This window comes from Anguilla anguilla, chromosome 5 (assembly GCF_013347855.1).
Source record: "Anguilla anguilla isolate fAngAng1 chromosome 5, fAngAng1.pri, whole genome shotgun sequence".
NCBI classification, from domain to species: Eukaryota; Metazoa; Chordata; class Actinopteri; order Anguilliformes; family Anguillidae; genus Anguilla; species Anguilla anguilla.
In genome coordinates this window covers 43,799,683-43,823,161 of record NC_049205.1, presented here as the reverse complement: position 1 = coordinate 43,823,161, position 23,479 = coordinate 43,799,683, and the positions used below count along the sequence as shown (strand labels likewise).

At 41.1% G+C, this 23,479-nt stretch overlaps 1 protein-coding gene across 2 annotated transcripts in view; it reads right to left on the bottom strand.

The window, feature by feature from the left end:
• LOC118227463 (activating molecule in BECN1-regulated autophagy protein 1-like) overlaps positions 1 to 23,479 on the bottom strand; it is a 107,800-nt gene that overhangs the window by 38,317 nt on the left and 46,004 nt on the right. For both annotated transcript variants that reach the window (XM_035417958.1, XM_035417959.1), the window contains exons 12-13: positions 11,863 to 11,973; positions 386 to 574 (exon numbers count right to left, since the gene is read on the bottom strand). In XM_035417958.1, coding sequence (XP_035273849.1) covers positions 386 to 574; positions 11,863 to 11,973 — 300 coding nt within the window. The remainder of the gene's footprint in view (positions 1 to 385; positions 575 to 11,862; positions 11,974 to 23,479) is intronic.

Here is a 23,479-nt window from a genome sequence, read left to right as displayed (position 1 = left end):
ATGTGTTATGGCTTCAGGTCTGCTCTGAATTTTGTAATAGCCAAAGCAGACCTGGAGCCATAACACAAAGTATAACAGCCAAGGGCACAATAACTATATGAATGGAGCATGTGTATTTTAAAGGCATATTTATAGCAATTAATGATGAAAGGGAACGACACTTTGCTTTGTCTAATTTCTGATAGTGTTTGCAGTTATTAGGTTCCTTTGTTATGTTTTGTTTTTGATGTCCACAAACATTTGACTTCACGTACATATTATCCAGACTAAGCCGGTAACCAAAAGCCCCTGTCAATCAACACCACTTTCCAGCCGCCATTTTTCCCGGCCTTCCTATAGAAATGCACACATTAGACCGATGGGGTGTGTTTTGAGGGAGACCCACCAAATCTCTTGGTGTAGAGCATCTCCCCCAGGTTGTGCGGGGCCAGAGAGTAGACGGCCAGGATTCCCTCGTCCGGGAAGCCCCGCTGGCTGCTGGGGATGAAGACTGCCAGGAGCTGCCCGTCGGCTGAGATGTCGCAGCTGGCGTCGTTGTAGATCTTGCAGTTTTGCACCAGCACGTTGACAGAGGCTGCATGGGAAGAGGGCAGGGTAAATAAAAGAGATTAACGCTTTTTCTGTAGTGATCCCTGCAATTGCAGCACAACATCCTGCGTACAGTCTACTTCAGTATGTCCTCCAACCAGTCTGTAAACATGCAATATTATAAATTTAAATCCCCCCCCCTTTTTTTTTTTAAATATATTTTTTGGGCTTTTCAGCTTTATTAGACAGAACAGTGCAGAGAGACAGTGAAGAACAGGGGAAGAGAGAGGGAGAGAAGTGCGACGTCGCGGCTCGTAATGAGCACGTGGACAGTGCTCTACAGGCTACGCCACGAGACACCCCCAATTTAAACCCTTTTAAAGCTGAATATGTTTACACCTCAAAACAACTATCTTCATAAAGAATATTTTCATTTTAGTTCTAAATTCTGAATCTTATAAGCTTAATCTACCCCCCATAAATGCATGTAGAGTTCAAGATGACCTCATTATGAAATTCTTCATAATTACATAATTTTGGTTTGGGGAAAGTATCAATTTTATACACAAAGCTCTTGAATCCTTCCCATAATGACTTTTGAGTGCGATGCCGTAATTAGGTACATTATAATTATGTAAATGCCTTTACTGAATATGTCACTGCAAACACTTTCACTGAACAACACAGGACTAATGAAATTGATTACAGAAAATAACAGCCATCTCCATGAACCCAGAAGCTATTGACTAGAAGCCCTGTCCCTCACTATATAATTTCAGGAGAGTTTTATAAAGGTCAACTCCTACCACACAATACTATCTGCAACAGAGATGGCTCCCTCCTGCTTAAATCACTTTAACTCCCCATTTAGACCCAGCATTTAAGGAGGAGAGACACCTTTACGATACTGTGTATCATAGAGAGTAATGGGATGGCAGATTTATTAGGCAGGAACGTCAACTGCAGGCAAGTGAAACTAAAATAGAGCTACTCCTGCTTTACTGGGGGCTATTTCGATGTAGGCCCCTAGAATGAATGACCTCTCCCCATGGGTTTAGTCTGCTACCTACAATAACCACTGAGGTGATGGATGGGTCTTCCCCCTATACAGGACACGGCTGTTAACGAGGAGAGTAAAACCCTTCCATGTTCATAATGTTAATTATGCAAAAGAGTGATTTAGTAAAGTAAATACAATACATCCCTTTTAATAGTATACTTTTAGGAGAACTGTATAAAGCAGACCTGGTGTAGCACCTAAGAGCTGTCTGAAGTGTAATGGTGAAAGCATGGGAGCAGGCGTGTGTGTGTGTGTGTGTGTGTGTGCGTGTGTGCATGCGTGCGCACTGTTGCTGTGCTATTTGCTATAACAAATCCGTAAAACAATAGACATACAAAACCTACTACAGCTCCAAATAAAGTCTTGATTAAACAGCTAAACATTATCGAATAGGTCTGACAGCTATAAATGTGGGTAAAATATGTTACATAGTGGCCAAATCTAAATGAGTAGGTGTTCCTTATGGCATGAATAATAAAAACAAAAGATAAATGTAGCATGTTAAGAAGTAGTATTCATTTGCTTCACACTATGATCAAGATGGACTGTGTTATTGCCATTATGCAATTTAATACCGTGCCAGTGATCACACATAATTTGACATTCAGAAGGCAAACAATGGCACTCATGAAAATTAAAAACCGAACCTCGTTGGAACAAAAGACTCACCACTTGCTGCCAAATCTGACAATTTGCATTTCTAATCTTACGATAATTTGATAAAATTCTAAAAGCAAATAGCCTACTAAAGAATGCTTTCATTCCTGAATTGCAGCCTACAAGCCTGTGCACCACTTGGCGATTAGCATGACATTTGGAACTAGTCTTAATTAAAAAGAACTTTGCATTAGAATGACTTCCACTCCCAGAACTAATTAATTATTGAGCAAGTTGAATTATTTCAGAGACTAATCTTCCTGCTCGAGAAGAGTTGGATTAACAGTGCAAAAAAAAAAAAGACCCTTTTCCTGTGACAGTTTTCTTGACTTACTCTTATGTCCTGTGAACATGGACCTGGCAGCATGAATTGTGCTAAAAGAAGCTTTCAGTGTTATCTCTCATCCCAAATGGGCACGGGCAATGCTCCAATATGCCTTGAATCGCAATGGGAGAGGAGACTTGCTGGGCCAGGTGTGAAAGGAGGACAACAGCTCAGCGCTACTTGCCCCTCAGAACTTGGCTCGCTGTTCAACAGTATTTAACTGCATTGCTCAAACAGTTACATAGTACTATTGTACATCTGGTTAGGTCTTTACTTTGTGAAAAATGCAAAGCTGTCATAACTTAAATTATTTGTTTTGTTTTTTAAATGTGTAGCACCTAGAAAAAAAAATGTTGTATATGACAATAGGAGGTACAGCTTTGCACCATCTATAAGGGCCTTTGTTCATCTGCATATTCTTTCAAAAGTCCAATCATGGCAAGCAAGCTTAAGAGGAGGACTCTGAAGGAAGTATTGAAGGAATTGGAGAGTGACAGTAGCGATAGTTTGTGATTTGAGGCTGTTGTGTGTGTGTGTCCGTAAGCAACCATTATGAATAGGTTTTGTGCACAGAAGATCTCCAAAAGGACACCTTCTGACTGAAATACAAGGTTTTGCCAGAAAGAGGGAACGTGGTTAGCATGGTTCCAGAGGGTACTACTCTAGATAAAATTAGCTTCTGGAAGTAAAAGATGGCTGGGGAAAAAATATATTCACAAAGTTAGAATTTGGAGAGATTCTGGGGACACACGGGCCCCCTTTGGTAAAACAAGCGACATTTTACTGCTTTGTCCAACTGACTCAAAAATATTTTCCAGGTGTTGTAGACAACCCGACGAACCATTGGAAAAATAAATCTGGTTTCGTATGGTATCAGAAGTACATATGATATAGAATAAATTTCAAAAACATGTAACGGAATACATTTCAGAATACGCTCTGTATGTTTATTAAGTGCGACTCCCATAGGATCAGAGGATTTGGTCATTTTGCTACAAATGTGCTCTTTATTTCAAGCTTTGAACCATGTCAGTACAGTACTGCGTGTAGTTTTGGAGATAATGGGGTTTACTCAAGACAGGGGAGAATTCTAAGGGGTTAAAACTTGGACTACAGGACTGACAAGAAATTTCCTTTAGCACTGCACATTTCTAAATAAATAAATAATTATTTATTTTGAACTTCTTGTCAATTCCCCCTCCGGCTCTGGAAGCATTAGATGTTTGTGATATTAAGTGGTTCCAACAGCCAATTAATTTGGCAGCTCAAGGAGAAGGCCTCTCAAACCAAGATACGGTGGGGGTGGAGCAAGGATGAAAATAGCAGGAACCGGTACACCCACCACAAGGGAACGATCTCCCCGTGATCAGCCGTGCATCGGCTATGCGAGAAAACAGCAGCTCCCTCCCTCCCAGCTCTCAGCAGAGCAGACTGGCGCCAAACACATTTCACCAAGCTGGTCCATATATCCTCACGGGAAAAAGAAAAAAAACACACGGTTCTAACACGTGTAATCTACTTGTACGTGGGACTTGAGGGTCACATCATTAATGTGGAACATAAAAAGGAGAGCGCTCCTTTCATGTGTAAGGAAACATCACTACTGACTTAATGTGCAGGGCTCGCAGGCCCATACATCACATACTAATAACTCTTCCTGCCACGTTTCGTGAGGGGGAATGGCGGAAATGGGCACAAAGTCTACATGAGAGCAGGTGAAACTCAAAGCTCTCTCAACCAGACGCCAGTTAAAATACTAAAAAAAAGTGCTACGGACCCATAAAGTGCCACAAAAGCACTAACAAGGTGCCTGAACACTAATAATTTTTTTTTTTAAAAGAGAAAAGAAAACATTTGTCATCATTTTGGACAGAAAGCTTCTGCAAGCTTGGGGAGCGAGGAGATGTGGCAGTATATCAAATTGGCAGATGTTCTCCTTCACTATGATTAGTCCAGTGATCACGCCAACGAGCTCAGTGTGAAACAGATGCAGTGAGGGACGAGCACCAAGCCCGTTATAACCAAGGGAGCGAAGCACAGAAAATGGATGCCGAGGGCAGTATACCGCCATCTCACTGCTACTCCATCAGAATGACTGCAGCACAAGTGCTTTTAGTTTCCCACACAGCCTGCGATACCATGATGCTCAGTCACCTGCTTACTGCATGTCCGTCTGAGCTGACATGGAGCAGTCAACTGCACCAACTCAGTTAATGATACCAGTTCAATTTCTATGCTTCTATTCAGAGCTGGGGATGATTCCCGCTTGTTCCCCCGTGGCTGCCCCAAACAGCTGTTGCTGAATCCCGCAAAGAGTTACCTAATCAATTATATATCAGCAATATGGCAGAGACTCTTGCATCTCTTTCCTCTGCTTGAAATAGTGTGGAGCTCTGCTGGAGAACTGAAGCAGGGACAGTCCATACTAGCTACCACTTCAATCAATTCAACCATCAAAACCTTACGGAGGCATCAATTCAAGTCCAGGTGCCAATATGCCAACCAATGACAAAACTAAACTACATCATACATGTGTGTGATGTGCTACTGAGGCATGTACAAACAATACCACAGGGAGACCTAAATAGATTCATAAAATACTTGTTAAGAAACTTGTTACCTTTAGAAGCCATCAATTCATGGAAACTATCTTCAAACCTATAAGGATGACAAACATGCTGTGGATGATATACTATTTTAATAAGGGTTTTTTGTTAACATCATATTTCATTGGTTTCGTACCAATAAGCTATGCGATGTTCTGAATCACTCCGAATTTAGGGTTTAAAAATATACAACCCAGCTCAAATCATCCAAAGAGAACAGACAATTATTTGACAAAAGAACACAATGATTTTCCTGCCATACTTATAAATGACACTTCAAGTTAGGCTAAATATTTCACAAAAGCCTTTGGGCTACCCGGCTAATGCCAGGCGAGTGATAAAACTCCCGCTGGACCACTATCTAGAAATTTCCATGATCAGCAAATTTAATTTCACGGTCTCACAGAAAGGAGGATGATGGTATCAAGGCTGTGGGTTGTGGACTTAATCTATTCATGCCTACCACATATCTTGGGGTAAAAGTAAGTTGCCAGGGCTAATATCAGCAGTTTTGCCAGGACAGAAGCATATAAAATTCACAGTGCGAGGAAGCACAGGATATATGTTACTGTCTGTTAACAATCTAAAATATCACCTTGAGGTCCTTAAAAAAAAAAAAGGTTCAGAAATTGAGAGAGAGCTGAAGGCTTGCAGGGAGACTTTGAACTGCTGTTTCGGTCAGAATAATCAGTCTTACAGCAGACGAGTGAGAAGTTTGTGCATGCTTAAAAATATATATATATTCTCATGTCTTGTGATCATTAATTCAAAGCGAACATATCTTCTCCCATTTTTCTGCTGTGCATGCACTCTGGCTTGCAGCCTAAAAGCAAAAGGACAACGACTGGTGCAAGAACACGTTCCAGCCTTCGCTTTACTGGCGAAATCAAAAGGTTCTTCACTGCATAGTCAGCAACTGAAGTACCACACACTGCACATACACTGGCACATGTACATAAAAATAATGCACTCCCATCATGACTTCCTCAAGAGGGTCCAAAAGAAATCTGTATCACAAAAATCTACCGTGCTTGGTGCACTGTGCATCTAGAGGTTTACCGTCGTACCCTACTTAATACTTCAATGAAAGACTTTTAATAAGGATTCTGCAGACCCATATAACTGAGGAAACCGGGGTACAGCAACAAAACCAAGGTGCACTAATGAAACAAAGTGTTCTTTATTTCAACAAATTAACAGACACACTAGCCTGGGAAAGGGTTCTGGAGTGCCCTCGCAATAGAAATAGCGCAAATAACCATACATATTCTCAGGGCTCTGAAGAGTAATTATTCAGGAGAAAATTACTTGTGTTCTTTGCTCAGCATCAAAAGGGCTTTGCAATTTCCCCAGGATAAAGAAGTTGGATGCATAATGCTGTTTAGGAGCTCGGGGCGACCAAAGCCACTTGGTGTGAGATGAAACAAAGCTAAATAGCTTTTGGAGGACTTGCCCAATTCAGTGCCAGCGCTATTTTTCAAATATCTAACGAAAGAAGATGAATTGTCTTTCCCTTGCAATGTTATATCGGTTTATTGCAAGCTATTTATTTTGCATATAACATAAATTCTGGCACAACCCTGTGTCATAAGAATCGACATATTTCTTAGTTTAGTGTCAACGCTGCTTAATGCAAGTGTAGCGGAACAAGCAGTTCTGCAACTGTATGGATAACAGCAATAAAATATCCTAACATCTAAATAATGATAATTTGCATTGTAGTAAACCAAAAGACAAATAAATATATTTTACAGTTTTGCAATCAGCATGTTCATCACCATGTGCATCCTCAAAACTCACCCAGCAAATTTTGCTACAGGGTATACAGTACTGGTAACTTGAGAGCCAATTAAGACCCAATTTAAGTTAGAATTATAAAAATGAGAGTATGGAGGGGGAAAACAAAGTAGGTCATCTAATAATTTTCCACAATGATAATACCTCCGAGATGCAAAAAGCATGATGTTGCCAAACACACAGCTGTAGGCTACATACTCCAAACTCCTGAGACACGAACAGTAAGTGCATAACCTCTCAGTGCTGCATCAAAGAATAAAGCCACATTATAGCACTATAGAATTTTTATAATGTGACATGACAACAATAACACTTGCCCACTTGCTAGTAAAAGCAGGTGCAGGGCAAGTAAAACTGCTGGGCCGCTTGCCCGATCAGTCAAGTGACAATTCAGGCCCAATTCACAATTCAATTTGTTGAAATCTCTCTTTGGCGGTGCTAAGCACAGAACAGCAGAGTTGTGCGTGAGACAAAAAGCAAAAGCCAGACATTACAGATCAACAGTAATATCTGTGACATTAGCTAGTAGCTTTTGCTTTAACCTTCCCAGGGACGAGTGATGAGAATTAGCTCAAAAGGTTCCTCCAACACATTTACATGAAATGCTGATAAATGTGCACTGTCCCCATTAGGTCTTTGTATAAATGAACGCTGCCCCTGCATAAATGAAGTTAATGAACAGAAAATAAATGGAAATGGGCGTTTTCCTGCATAGGGCAATCTATGTGCCAAAGCAAACATTTGCGAGCGCCAAAAAAAAAAAAAAAGAGAGAAAACAAATGATAAAAATACAATTTGGAATATTATCTATTTAGCAGCACAGGGCAGCCCTGTGATAATCAGAGAAAAGCAAAGAGAGCGTGAGAGAAACAAGACAGCACGCTCGTGGGCTCTGTTGGCAGGATGATCATATGCAGGGAGGCGTGGCTTGCTGGTGTTGCCACCCACTAATCAGAGCTGTGTAGGTAAGGGGCGGGGAGAACGCAAAGGCAGGCAAAATCCCGCTGCACTCTTTAATCAGTGATGTCAGTGTTCATAATATTTTAATGCTTATCATCAGGAAACCTGTTCTATTGTTTTGAGATGGAGGTCGCAATGGGTTGCTTGTGCAGAAAAGTCATTTTTGTCAAATCAGACATGGACAATTGAACTGTGGAGCCTTCATTTTCCTCAAAATCAATTTTAATTAAAATGAGCATATCTTGCTGAAAAGTTTGGAGAAGAGACATTAATAACATCACAAGGAGGTTGAGATTCTCATCTTAACAGCCATATATAAAACCCAAAAGGTGCATCTGGGTCAAAACGACTCAAAACGATGGAGCAGGCCACGCCACACTTGATCCAAAATGTTAGCTGGATGCCAATTTTAATCAGTAGGATGACAGCAGACTAATGAAGAAGGTAAGCACCAAAAACCCTTTTCATGTCATGTGCAGACCAAACTGACACTTACAGTGCTGTGAAAAAGTATTTTCTGATTTCCTCTATTATTGCATACAACAAATACTGCCCCTTGTTGCCAACCTCAGCTATAAATAGACACACAGATGCATCCTTCACTCCTGCTTTAATTTCCATTTAGACAGCGTTCTGCCATATTAGAGCTGGCTGCACTTACAGTGCCGTGAAAAAGTTTCCCCCCTTTCTTATTTCCTCTATTATTGCATATTTGTCACAGTGAACGGTTTCAGATCTTTAGACAAAATTTAATATCAGACAAATGAAACCGGAGTGAACAAAAAATGCAGTTTTAAAATTATTTTTTTATTTATTTGACAAAAAAAGTTATCAGTCATATTACCCATGTGAAAAAGTAATTACCCCCATAAACCTAATAACTGGTTGCAGCACCTTTATTAGCAATAAATGCAACCTATATTTTGATATCAGTCTTTCACGTCACTATGGAGGAATTTTAGCCCACTCTTATTTGCAAAAATGCTTTACTTCAGACAAACTGGTAGTTTGTTTTTTAGCATGAACTGCTCGTTTCAGGTTCTGCCACAGCATCTCTATTGGCGCAGGCCACTCCGAACGTTTATATAACTGCATAACCCAATTTTACTTCAGCTCACGGAGAGGATGACCAGACATTCTCCTTAAGAGTTTTCCGGTACAGAGCAGAATTCATGGCCCCTTCAAGAATGGCAAGTCATCCACGTCCCCGAGACAGCGAAGCATCCCCACACCATGACACTGCCACCATGTTTGACGGTTGGTGACATGTTCTTGCTATGAACTGCTGTATTTGCTTTATGCCAGACATAATGGGACCCGTGTCATCCAAAAAGTTTCACTTTTGAATCATCTGTGCATAGAACGTTATCCCAAAAGGCTTAGGGATCATCCAGGATCCACTTTTTTGAAAATGTGGCACAAGCATTGATGTTTCTCCTGGTTAGCAGTGGTGTCCGCCTTATCCCATTAATCTCATTTCTGCCTCATACTTATTGTGGAGTCATGAACACTGACCTTAGCTGAGGCTAGGGAGGCCTGCAGTTTTGGGATCTTTTATGACTTCCTGGAAGAGTTGTTGCAGCGCCCTCGCAGAAATTCTGGCAGGCCAGCCATTTCTGGAAGGATTAGCCACTGTTCCAAGTGTTCTCTATTTGGCTCCCACTGTATTTCCCCAGAGCCTTGGAAATGGCTTTTTTGTAACTGTTTCAAGACTGATATATTTCAACAACGCTCTTCTCGTCTCTTCTGGAATTTCATCTGATCTTGGCATAGCGTGCTTGTAGAAGTGCTGATGGTTCTCTAGATTCAATATGAGTGAGATTTAGATTCAACAGGGCTGGCTGCAATCAAGGCTGGCAGTGTTCAAGCAACTTAATCTAATTGCTAATTAAATTTGGTTATTTGATTGATTGCATAACTAAGGGGGAAATTAACTTTGAACATGGGTGCTTGAAAACTTTTTTCATTAAATAAAATAAATAATAAAAATAAAAAAATTATTTTTTTACCTTTGTCTAATATTACATGTTGGCTAAAGATCTGAAATGATTCAGTAAGAAAAATAAGCAATAATAGAGGAAATCAGGAAGACTGTACATGCTCATTTAGAAAGCAACTCTAGGTCAACGGGGACATGACATAAGAGAGGCTTGTCAAGGAGAGATCGAACAAAGAACAAGCTAGGGGAAGAATGGCCCGCAAGATTCTCTGCATAGGTCCATTCTGTGCCAACAGAGCAGGACAAATAACATCAAGAGTTATGTAATGTAATGTAAAACCTGTGCTTATGGTGCTCATTTTTAAAAAAAATTCAACCATTACAGAGGCACTTGATTTAATGAAGGCGTAGGCATAATTCACCTGAATTACTCAGCGACTTACTTTCCATTTCACAGTTCAGTCTTTGTCTGACGGGGGCACCGATCATCCGAAGCCACCGCACGGCGGTGAACCTCGGCCGAAAGCACCGGAGACGCCGGCGCGGGCCTGACAAAGGAGCCGTAATTTCCGAAACGCTTACAGATGGCGCCACGGTTCAATTACACTGCAAAATCTAATCTAATAAGAGGCATTCGTTTTCATCAGAAGCCTAATGTAAGACAGGGGATTATAGTTTTATAACTGCAACCCCCCCCCCCCCCCCCCCCCCAAGGTTTCCCAAATAGCGTATCTTTCACAAACGCGACGCTTTGCGAGAAATATATCCTTGCTCTCCCCATTTGATGCGATTCTTATTTTCCGATGCTGACTGAGGTGATCGGGAGGAATGCAAGAGGCTTCTAAGAGAAAAAACTGAAAAAGGCCATTTCATCGGAAAATAAACGTAGTGTCAGAGCACGCGGTAATTGCAGTGGCGAGGCGCGGGTTTCGGTGCGCACAGATCTATGACAAACAATAACACGAGGATGTGAGCCCTGTTTCTAGGTCAGGCTTGTGAAGAAAACCTGCCCGGATGGAATTCCATTTCCACTGGGAAGGGGAGGCAATCTCGAGCATTACACACGCGGTGATTACGACGTTATATCACTCAATCCAACAGCGCTAGGGTGAGTTTAACCACAATCTCTTACAGACATGCATGGAGCTCCTGCATTTTACTGACTAGACTTGACAAGCACGAGCAAAGATCTCGACAGAATGATGACTTTTGAACGCTGAAGTTGCAGAGGAAATTCCACCGTTGACCTTACGACGCGAGATCGATTCACGACGGGTTTCACGGCCCGAGGCTTCCAGGAGGACTCGAGCGGCGAAGCGTTGTTCTTCACTTCCTGCGCGCTGGGATTTTTACATGAGGAACTGGGTCACTTTGAACACACGGCTCACCAGGGATTCGCTCCACAGTTCAAACAGCGCAAATTATTCAAGACAAGCCAGTCAGCACGAGGGTAGGCTCTGATATTAATAAAATACAAAAAAAAAAAAACCTTGTTGAGAACATCTGGAATTCCCACCCCATGGGGGGTTTCGAGCCCCATTCATCCCGCTCACTCTCCCTTCCCCATCACACACCACTAGTCAAACAGCCTTGGATGAATGGCAGATTGGGTCTAATGATTTGAGGATGGAGGGATATTTGGAAGGCTTGGGCTGTTGGTTTGAAATGAAAGAATCTAAGAACATGGACGTAATTATCCCTCACTCATCACTCTCTATATATGCATCATAACATCAGCCTGCCCAGGGACAACAGATGGAAATTAGCGATCTAGCTAAATCTGGCACATTTACATCGCATAATAGTGATGTTGATCAATGTGCATTGTCCCTGTCAAATAATAAATAAATAAATAAATAAATAAATAAATAAATAAATAAATAAATAAATAAACAAACAAACAAATAAAACCTATATATTGTTTCAGTGTTTATTAAGCCTACACATAAAAACAAAATCCTAGCCAAAGTGGCAGGCTACACAGGCTTACCGTTACTGATCTCAGGGAGATCAAACTTGGTGAAGTCCCACCACTGGAGCCGGTAGGTTGTGTTGGCGATGTTGCTGGCCACGGCGGACTGGCCATCTCCGATCACCGCACCTGCAAGGTGAGAACAAAGACATTTAGGAGATGAACAGTTGACTGGGAGGCTGCATGGAATAAACAGGAGGGTGGAACACTTCTACAATCTCCATGACCATTGACTGCGCCAGTGCAAACGATTCTTTACGAGTGACCGCATTACATAAAATTTGTAAAACATACTCCAGTGCTCAGGCAACATAACTGGATCCAATCCATTTTCGTTTCTCTCTAACAAGAAGCAAGTTGAGATTAAAACACCAGTGACAAAGACACCGATGAAATACGGGATGCGAAATTCAAGACTGCAACCTTGTTTGGAATTACCAGGAAAACCTCATTTCTGCTCATGTGAGGAATACAAACAAAGGCAAACAATAAAATGTTTCTGCCTCCACAGCAACTGAACAGGTGACGGTGAGTGATAAGGGTACCAGTGAAATTTTCCATCTTGCAACTGAAAAGGAAAGCCCTCTATTCTTTTGTTTATCACAAAAGCAAGGGACAATGATCAACCAGCTATTCAAACACATCCACACAGGTATGGAGAGAGCAATAATGAACTGGCTTCCATCCTTAACTTCTATAATTCCTCCAGCAACATCACTCTAATAAAGTGATGCAGAGACAGGGCAGTTCTCCCATGCTCTCTCCTTTGGAAAACACAGAAAAATTATGGAGATGCAGCTTTGCTTTTATCACGGGTATCAGCATGGAAAACGCCAGCAATCCCTGTAGCTACCACAGATTAAAAAAACCTAAAAATGTTAGCGAGGCCCCAGTCTGTGTACCTAGCTGTAGGCATGGGAAACTGTCAGGAACCCATCATTGCAAGAGCACGTCTGTCAAACAGCAGCAGCTGCAAACTCATAATGACCATAAATGGAGCAAAAGGCACATGGGCTCGAGTTTGGACTTCGCAAGAAATATAAGATGAGTGAAAGGGGAAACAAATTCAGGATAAACACCAAAGATCTTAAAACACAGAACAAGATTGACAAGTTGCCAATATTTCGTTTCAGGCTCCAGAAGATAAAAGGCAGAATCGGCAGATGGAAAAAAATTGTTTAACATGCATTTGTTAGTTAGGCTTACATAACATCAATTTTATCAAAAAATTACAGCCACTGTGCAGAGCTTTAAGGATTATGTGCTTTATTTGTTTATTTTCTTATCTCACTAACCATGAAAATAGGCTAAATCTCTTTCAAGACTGCAGTTTTCCTTCTTACAAGAAAATACACAGCTGAACAAGTGCATCATTTTGCAAATTCATTCCAACTGTCAAAAATAAGAACAATTTGACTGCTGGGTGGCTCATTCGGTTAACCTCTTAGCGCATTGCCCCTAGTGGTGGGCACGCCCGCGTGCCTAGATTACTAGATTAAGTCAAACATTCGGTGCTACTGCAACCAACGTGTGAGATGAAAACAGAAACGCGTTGTTTCAGTTTCATTAGTAGACGATACATGACAACTATGCCGAAAACGGAGTTTCGCAGCCCCACCATTGTCGCTCCGGTCGTTCATTTAACACGCACCCCCTCCCTGCAGTCTCATCTAAAAAACACCCCCCACCCTTGACATAATGGACAATATTGTCTATCCTGGCATTAATAAAAATATTCTTTCACCACTAAAAAATCGTATTCCGTCATAGCAGCAAGATAAACCCGACAATAGCACTAAGATATGCCTATACAGCAGTGAAAACGCTGCTCACTGAATAACGAAATAAACGAGAAAAAGTTTTTAAAAATGATACCATGTCATTCTACAGTCAATATCTGGGACTAAATATTGAATAAATATAAAACCTTACTGTTGGTTTTACGTGTAGAGATGTCCCTTTTGAGACTGCGTGGTCATATATTGTCTTGGACAATCCGTTTGGGAAATATAGGCGCATCTGTGACGCCTGGGTATCTTCCAAAATAGCTGTGCGTAACACCACACCTGTTGTTTACGGCGTCGTCGTCCTTTTTAGTACAGTCTGACTTGATTTACAATTCATTTATTCGGTAGGCGAGAGTATAAGCTTTCTAACGATGTATAACATGTCTAATTCTGCTTTTGGAATAGCGTTTTATAGGTCAGCGTAACAGAAAATATTATTAGCATAGCATTCACTTACGCAATCACTCTGTTAGCAGACAAATACGATGCACCTAACGAAACGTGTTCAAGGATATTTCGTAATTTCTTGGAAAATACTATTATTATTGAGGACTTCTGAACATAGCTAAACCATATGTTTGCTGATAGACCTAGCTGACATCGTTTTCTGGAGCAAAACAGAAGCGAATAGAACAATATCATTGATACCGTCTCTGTCTCTATCTACTGAACATAGAGGAGATTTCATCATTGCTATGTAAGTATTACCGTTCAAAATATTTCGGTTATATACGTTATTTTTGAAATTGAGTATCTTTAAATAGGTTAGTGGTGTTATATAATGTAAATATTTTACACTGTAATGTAAGCGTTAGACGGAAGTGTAATAGTTTTTGTGAAGCATGCAACAGTGATGACGTCATAGCTGGAACATTGCCAAAACGTGGTGGACGGGTGAAAATTGTTTTCATGTTGTCTCATCCCCATACAAGAAAACATACGAGAGTACAGAGTATAGAAATACACACGAGTTAATTATTACACATTTAGGTACTGTACCGCATTGTGTGACAATGTTTTTGCATTATTTTTTTAATCTGATAGCAATGTTTCATCTTAAACCCTCATAAGGGGCTCATTTATATGCTTTATAATGGACAAAAAGCATTTTATTCAATTTTGGAGAGATTTTGGATATGTTTCTGGACACCTAGCTATTTTAGACCACTGTACTGACTGAAAGCTTGTAATTCCCATTTGAAAATTATGCAACAGTGATTTTCTTGAGTCAAAACAGTTGATTTGTAGTGAAATACATGGATATGTTATGATTTACAGCAATGCATAATTTAGACATTTTGGATAGATTTGGAGATGCTGGGTACACTGCTTAGTTTTTGCTTCATACATCTATAGTAGTTCTACATATCCACCCTTAGATTTTATGAACTTGTGGTCAAGACGTTTTTGACCTAGCACATGTATAGTTTAACCTCCTGCATATATTCAATCTCGCAGTATTTCATTGCAAACTTAAAAAGTGCAAATTTATTTTGGATTTTTTGTCAAAACAATTGCATTTGTGGCACTTTATTTCTTCCAAAATTATGAATATAAACTAATCTGTGTTAGTATTGTAAATTGTACAAATGTCTTGCTTCATTTAAGCCATTTTTCAAGTCTCTGTGGTGTTCACGTCTGGAGTTATAAAGCTTTAAATAGGGTACCCCCTAAATGGGCAAGGATTGGCAAAATTTGGCTTGTTCCTTAAGAGGTTAAGGCACCATGCTGTGGAGCCTGGATGAGCCCCACGGTCTTGGATCAATGGCCAGACTATGCCAGAGCCGGCTGCAGCCAGTAGTTCCATAAGACGACGCACAACTGGTGACTGCATGGGCCTGGGTTTGGGAGGGTTCAGTCAATTAGGGATCTGCGTTTCATCTCTCATTGGTCTCAATGGTTGCTGCAGTAGCAGATACATTAACATTCCAAATTAGGGTGAGAATTGGACATTGGACCCATAAAATTGGACCAATTATTTTTTTTTTTTCATGTAGGCCTAATTAACTAAAATAGAGAAAAAAACTTTCTCTTTGTTTGAAAAGCTGAATCATGCAAAAAAAAACTAATATTGTACAAAATCCTGAACAGGCTCAGACAATTGTTTTAAAATGAAATACATTGGACATAGACATAACAAGGCCACTTACAGTACACAGCAGCTAATACTTTCAATATCCTTAAAAATATCTGACAGAGACTCAATCACCACACCAAGTTGAGAAAATAAACAGCTGAACGAAAATACGAATAAAAATAAAACTGCGCTTGTATTTACACTACGGGGTTTGCACTAATGGGTGATACTGATCTCCAAGAGAGAAATGTACAGTTTTTCTTAGGCTGCAATAGGTCACATTTCACCGGTAAGCAGGGGCCACCATGGCCAACCCGCAGACAGTGAATTTCAGGGCTGGCCATCAGGTTTCAGGGCTTGGGGAAACTGCGGCGGCGGACGCTAGGCTGTAGAGCGTTTCCTCTGGACCATATTTGCGTACCCTGATCTCGTCACTCACAGGCATTTTGTTACCAGCCAGCACTTTCATCCCACGCATCAGAGCTGAAGACCCAATTCAACTGGATCACCCCAAATGGAATCACTGTCGCTAGGATATCTATAATTCCGATTGTGCATTCCATTGCAAGGCAATCTGAGGGAGTCAGGAGCTACGGGTCTGAACACAGTGAATACTGCAACAGATTAAATATTTAATAATTGACAGCATGTAGCATATACATAAATAATGAGTTTCTTTGTTATTAATAATAATTATCATCATAATAACAACATTTCTTATCTCTCATTCAAAAGCTCAGCAGTATTCCAAAACAGTTGTTCTGTATATGTTGTGTATCTGCTCAGTATGCATTAAGCTAAAACCTGTCAGATCACCACATTATTCAAAAAGCTCAGCTCTGAGCCTTTGTCGTCTGAGCCCTGAAGCAAGGGCAACAGATCAACGGCGTACTTCTCGAGGCTACCTCGGAGCTACGAGGGAGAGCATCGCATTAAACTCCCGGGGAACGCTGGCAAAGGCGTGACAGCGTAGAAAGAGAAGCGGCAAAAGCTGACGCGTCGAGCTGAGGGACGGAGACGAGGTGAGGAGGCGTCCTTCCTGACAGATCGAGCGAGGGGCTCTCCACGCCCCGCCAGGCACCGTGACAGAGCGGCGGCCTGGGGGCGCTCGCACCTGCTCTCCCGTCAAACGGCCTGCCCCGCCGCACCTCTCCCCTGCTCCCCGTCAAACCAGACAGTGGCACTCTTTGGCCTCCGCCCACCTGTAAAGCATACCACGGCCCTTGTTTTAAAGTTCAGCTGAAGAACCGGTCAGCATACGGGACAAAATGTGACCTCATTCCCCATTTGGAAGTCTATGGTACGTCAGACAACCCCGCACTGCTTAGAAAATGTCTCTCAATCAAATGCAGAATAAAATCGACCCACAACACAGCAGAGACAGCGGGACAGGAACCACCATGCAGATGCTGATGAGAAGGAATCTCCCAAATTTTCTGCTGTGCTATCCCGTATTTAAAGAAGCGAGCAACTCCCTTTAAGGCCATTGCCACCCTGCCATCATGAGGTGATAAGTCAGGGGTGGGCAATTCATGTCCTGGAGGGCCAGTGCGTATGTAGGTTTTTTTTGTTTCCACCAATTACTCCAGCTAAATGAGCCAACTGGCCGTATACACCAACATTGGATCGCTCGTAGATTAGATCAAAGTAAAACGTTTCATACAGAGACACAAGAACGGTCTACGGCTGCCATTCATGCACTTATCAACATAATGCAGCTAAAATGTCAGATGGCGTAAATGTTAGGGCTCATTATATAATTAAAGCCCAAAGTTGGCATGAAAACCAGAAATGAATACAGTCCCCCGTTGCCCACCTCTGCTATAAATAGACACATAGATGCACCCTTCTCGCCTGCTTTAATTTCCATTTAGATAGAGTTCTGCCATATTAGTCCCGGCTGCACTTCCTGATTTCTTATATTACTGCATATTTGTCACACTGAATGGTTCCAGATCATTAGACAAAATGTAATATTAGACAAAGGGAAACTGAGTAAACACAGAACACATTTTTAAAATTATAATTTCATTTATTTAATGGAAAAGCTATCAAACACCCATATCACCCATGTGAAAAGTATTTGCCCCCAGTTACACAATCAACCAATTAACCAAATTTAATTGATAATTAGATTCAGCTTATTTAATACAGCCAGGACTGAATGCAGCCAGCCCTGTTGAATCTAAACCTCACTCATTTTGAACCTTACCATTGCAGTGAAGAAGTCACCACCAAGTTTCTACAATCACGCCATACCACGATCAAAGGAAATTCCAGAAGATGAGAAAAAAGTTATTGAAATATATCAGTCTGGAAAGGGTTACAAAGGCATTTCTAAGGCCCAGGGACTCCACTGAAACACAGTGAGAGCCAAATGGAGAACACTTTGAACAGGGGTGAATGTTCCCATGAGTTTGCTGCCTCGGGACCAGGCCGACTTGCCATTGTTGAAGCAACCATGAATTCTCCTCTGGACCAGAAAAGTCTTAAGGAGAATGTCCAGCCAGCTGTCCGTGAGCTGCTGCTGAAGCGTAATGGGGTTATGCAGCAAGACAATGATTCACAACATAAGATAAATTCCACATCTGAATGACTGTAAAGAAACAAAAGTAAAGTTTCAGAGTGGCCTAGTAAAAGTCCTGACTTAAACACAATAGAGATTCTGTGGCAGGACCTGAAAGGAATGGTTCATGTTTGAAAATATACCAATTTGTCTGAATTAAAGCAGTTCTGCAAAGACGGAGCTTAGCCTAAATTCCTCCACAGGGATGTGAAACACTGATATCAAATTACAGGAAGTGTTTGGTTGCAGTTATTCCTGCAAAAGGTGGTACAACCAGTGATACTGGAACTGAAAATGAAATAATAATTTTAAAAACGCGTTTTGTGTTTACTCGGGTTCCCTTTGTCTAATATTGTATTTTGTCTAAAGATCTGAAACCATTCAGTGAGACAGATATGCAATAATAGAGGAAACCAGGAAGGGGCCAAATACTCCTTCCATGGCACTGTACCTCAGTCCAGCACTTAGCCTCCAGTCTGCATGTCTTAGATAGCATAATTCATGAGCCAAGTGTGAAAAATAAGAACATCCTCCATGGATCCCGCAGTGAAGAGGAAGGGCTTTATCCCGCCTCAATGTGTGCAAAAAAGAAGTGGAAAAGCTGGGAAATTTCCACTTCTTTCCATCAGTGACATTCACCAACTGTTATGCCATTAGTCTGGTTTGACAGTCCCCTTAAGTAAACACTAAAAGCAATTAGGAGAGAGAAAATATTTCCCCCCCTTGGCAGGCCCAAGGTGGCAAGGCTCCCCTGAGAGTGGCTTGAGTGTTCCTGTACACTGAATGTTGCTAGTGCTTGACATCTCTTCATTAACAGCCACCGGTGGCCCTCACCGCCAAAGCACAGCCAGTTTTACCCGCCAATCTCACCGCTCTGTAGTCCTCTGATTGGACGAACGCCGGTAAGCTCCAGCTAAATATAGCTTGGCCCATTTCGCATTGGATGCTAAAGCAAAGCAAAGCAAAGCACAAAGAAAAAAACGAACCTAAAAAAGCAGCTTTCCCCATGCGTGCCCCGATATTAAAAGGTAAAAAACAACCTCAATATAAATAATAAATAAGGTGAACGCCAGAGCACAGGAGCTACTGTGAAGTCATGAAAACCATTCACAGATCATTAACCAACAAGCTATCAACCTGAGCAAATTATACTGTCCTATTAAAATGAAGAGTGATCAGGCTTTGTGTCAGCAGCATGGTGCCACCACTGGATTTAAAAAAAATAAAAAAATAAAAATAAAAAGACCTTGTTACCATATCTGTTCCTTTAGATGTGCCTGTTTAAACAGAGGAGCGTTCCACACTGAAAACAATTATAGAAGCAAACTGAATTTGGTTAAATGTGCCAAAAAGGCAGATTGCTGATTCCTTTGATGTGTGATGAGGGAGATGGTGTCCAACGAAGAACAGCTCTAATGGCCAATGCGTTCCACAGTGCCAAACTGGGATCAATGTGCTATGCGTGCAGGTAAATGAGCAGTACCTGTGTGAAATGATGTCATTAAGGCATACTAATGCGTCAGCACCTGCATCCCTTCCAAAAGCACAGCGATCCATTCTCATCCTACGCTCACCAGAAATCACACTTATGGTCTCAACGAGTGGGGGAGACTATATCTGACAAAGGAGCAGTCTATGTATCCAGGAACGTGTGTGAGAATTGGACATCTGAGTCCTTTACCCATTACTCAGAACAAGCAAACCAAACTGAAGTGCCTCAGGGGGTGCTGGAGCCTATCCCAGCGAGCATTGGGTGAGAGGCAGGAACAGGACAGGTCGCCAGTCTATCACAGGTGATATCCTACTTTGTAAACCATCTCTCTTATTTTAAATGTTTCTGACATCACTGACATATACATTTCAATGGCTAATATAAACAAATTAGGTGATAATGGACATCCCTGTCTAACCCCTTATTTAATATTCTACAAGAACTCTTTAATTACAGTATAAAAATCCAACTACAGAAGGAGCTCCCAACATTACAATAATGGAGATATTAATCCCATCTTCATTTAATCAAAAACTCTCTCAAGAACAGCAATAAACAGTATATGAGGTGTTCTTTTTTCTTTTCATAAGCTTACATAAATATGCCTTAAACCTGTATATCCACCTGCAGATAGCTGCCTAGTTTTGAATAATTCCATTAATATGATTTTAGTTCATACATCCAGACATTTTGATAGGACCTGTGACAGCATAACAGGAAGAGAGACAGCCAATTTTACAGATGTGCAGGGTCCTCTTACATCCTGTTTCCATAACGGTAATATTAGTCTTTCCTTCAGTATCAGAAAAATTACCTTGCTCGCTGCAGAAATTGAAATATAAAAGCAGCGGTATTTTAATTTCAGCAAAAACTCGATTGGAATGTCATCTAAGCCAGATTTACCCAGTTGGAGTGAACAGATTGCAAGATGAAATTCCTCCTGTGTGATCAACCCCACACAGTTATCTAAAGAAATAGCATGTCTGTTCATAATTATGGCAGTTACCAAGGAAGAAAGTGTTGCAGCTGAATGCAGAACAAGGAACAGGCTGTGCCCTTTAATGAGAAGATACCTTTAAAATAAGTTATGTTCTTGGGCCACATGTGGGGGGAGATTTCGTTTGATTTTCCATCCAACTTACCCTCTTATTTTTGCTATGATACTTTAAAGAGGAGTAAAAAACATAATTTACCAAGTTGACTTTTTGTTTCTAGTTTTGCTTGTTATCTTATTCATGATTCATGATTTAGCAACTTGCCGACATTTACTGAATACCGGAGAGTTTATGCGAATCTCATCACCTTACTTTTGTCAGCTGCACAAGGAACAAATGCTCCTAATGTGAGCATTTGTATTGCTAAACTAATAACTAAACAGTAACCCTTGTCTTAATCTGTCAATTAGTGGTTTGTTTGCAATAATTTGCAGTCTTCATATCCTACTGATTTACAATAGTACCATTAATTCATTAAAGTATTTGAAAGTTAATATGTATTTACAAACAATGTGGTCTGGTTATTCCAATAAGATTTACTCTACTAAAAAGAAATGCAAATTGATGCAAGTAACTCTTAATTAAATCGTCCGTGGCCCTTGTTCCAGGAAGCAAAATTACACAGCCACCAAGCGCTTACACAGATTAGGCCCCAATTCTGAGGGAAAGTATGTAATTAAGGATACCTACATCAAATTAAACTGGCAAACAATATCACTGTTAAAAAACATTTTCACACAGTATCTTTCCTAATGTAATATTGCAATACAACTCGTGGAAGGCTCATTTGTTCCAGCTTCAGGGGCTGTTTCGCCCTCCTCATCCGGTGCTCCTCAATGCTATAATAAACATAAACAAATAAAATCTAGACACAATGGCTGCTCTCTCCCCCCTTAAAGGGGGTGTAATGCTCTCTGTAATATGACTGGTTAAATTTTTTTTTTTTTTTTACCTTAAATAAGAAACGGCCTCCATTCAAATCTGAAATTGACTCATATATATTTTTATTCCCCTTTGACATCAGCACTTTTAGAGCAAGTGAGTGGTATATGCTGGACTGGACTGGCAAATGATGTCATTGTGGTGTTCTTAACCCCCAAAACACCCTAGGGCACATGGCAATTTCAAAAGGTCAGGAAAAGAGTGCCTTTATGCCCAATTCTTGAGACATCTCCATCCGATTACCGTTTAGAGCAGACGGTTCAGGAAATGTCACATTGGTTTGGCCCGTTATCAGCATTTCTGAAAGTAGGACGAGACCTCTTAGATCGTTAACCGACGGAAGGTATAGCACAAAGCATGTATGACTGAAGGACAGAAGTGGCATTCATTCTGAGGCACCCAAGCATTTTGAAAGGGTTAATAGTGGGAGATGACTGACATACTATGGTGTTTTTATTGACCAGATTCATTGCTGTATAACCACTGGTTACTGATATACAAGGAGAAACCACGATAGAAACAGCACTCCCAATGCACTGAGGTTTGAGCCATTGCAGGTCCTTGCAATGCACATCATCTACCTCTACAATGTTTGAATTCAGGTCTGTCAAACCAAATCTGAACCAGGAAGAAAACTTGTCATTGCAATAAAAGTCCACCAGTGGAGGATATCATTTTTCATGACTCAAATGTTCCCAGGGTAAGCGGGAAATGGGGTGGAATAACCTGGTACCTGGAAGAAAAATCCTTTCAAAAACATCACTACTTGTTATACATCCCTCCAGTAGTATAGCACTATTGACTACCTATAAAATGCAATCTGGATGGATGGCAATATATCGCCAAGGAATTGAGTTTGATTATCAACAAAATAAGCTACAGAGATGGAGCGGTCTGCCGTCGGCTGTGTCACTGGGGCCAGATGGAAAAGCTGACAGAGGGCCATGCAGTGGGAATCAGACTGGACAGGTACAGGGGGCCTGACTGCACATTCAATCTGGCTGGAAAAATGAAACAAAAATACTAGTCTCAAGCTTGCAGTACTGTTCTAAGCAGTGCAAAACCAGTCCAAATAACAAAGGGAAACATGAGTCTTCAAGATTAATTGAAATTTGAGGCAAAGAAAGTCATATAGAAGTACCAACGCTGCACCCCCAAGTACAGTAGTCTACTTTAAAGGGTCCAGCGAGAATCAAGCAAGATAGTGAACAAGAAACAAGTTTTAAAAAGGCAGAGCTTAAAAGGAGTATCACACCTCCCATTTGGCTATGAGAAGGCGTGTCCACAAGGTGGCTACGATCGAGTCACCAGTAAATAACTATACAGAGAAGTCATGTGAGGGGTCCCCTCAGAATCTGTGGGTTCCCTTCTGTGAGCCTGATACTGGACAGTAGAGAGCTGAGAGATGTACAGATTCCCCACTACAAAAGCCTCCAGCAGAGATTTAGACTCTTACGCTATGTCTGGACATTAAAACAGCAGACAGACATCACTCTGTCCCACCACTACGGCAGGTGTTCAAGCCTGGCCTCCAGTGATCCATCCATTCATACCAACGAGGGAGACCATTAACCTCTTCGTCTGAGCCACAACCAATTAACCCCAATGCTGATGGGTGCACCAGGTGGCCATCAATTCAGAACTTGAGCACAATAACAAAGTTTGATTTCAATTTAACAACAGGCAAAACTGAGAGGGTCTGACTTTACTGTTTTCCATCAAACCAAGCAGAACTCCTAGTGATAGCCATGTCAAACAAGCTGACTGGCCCACAAT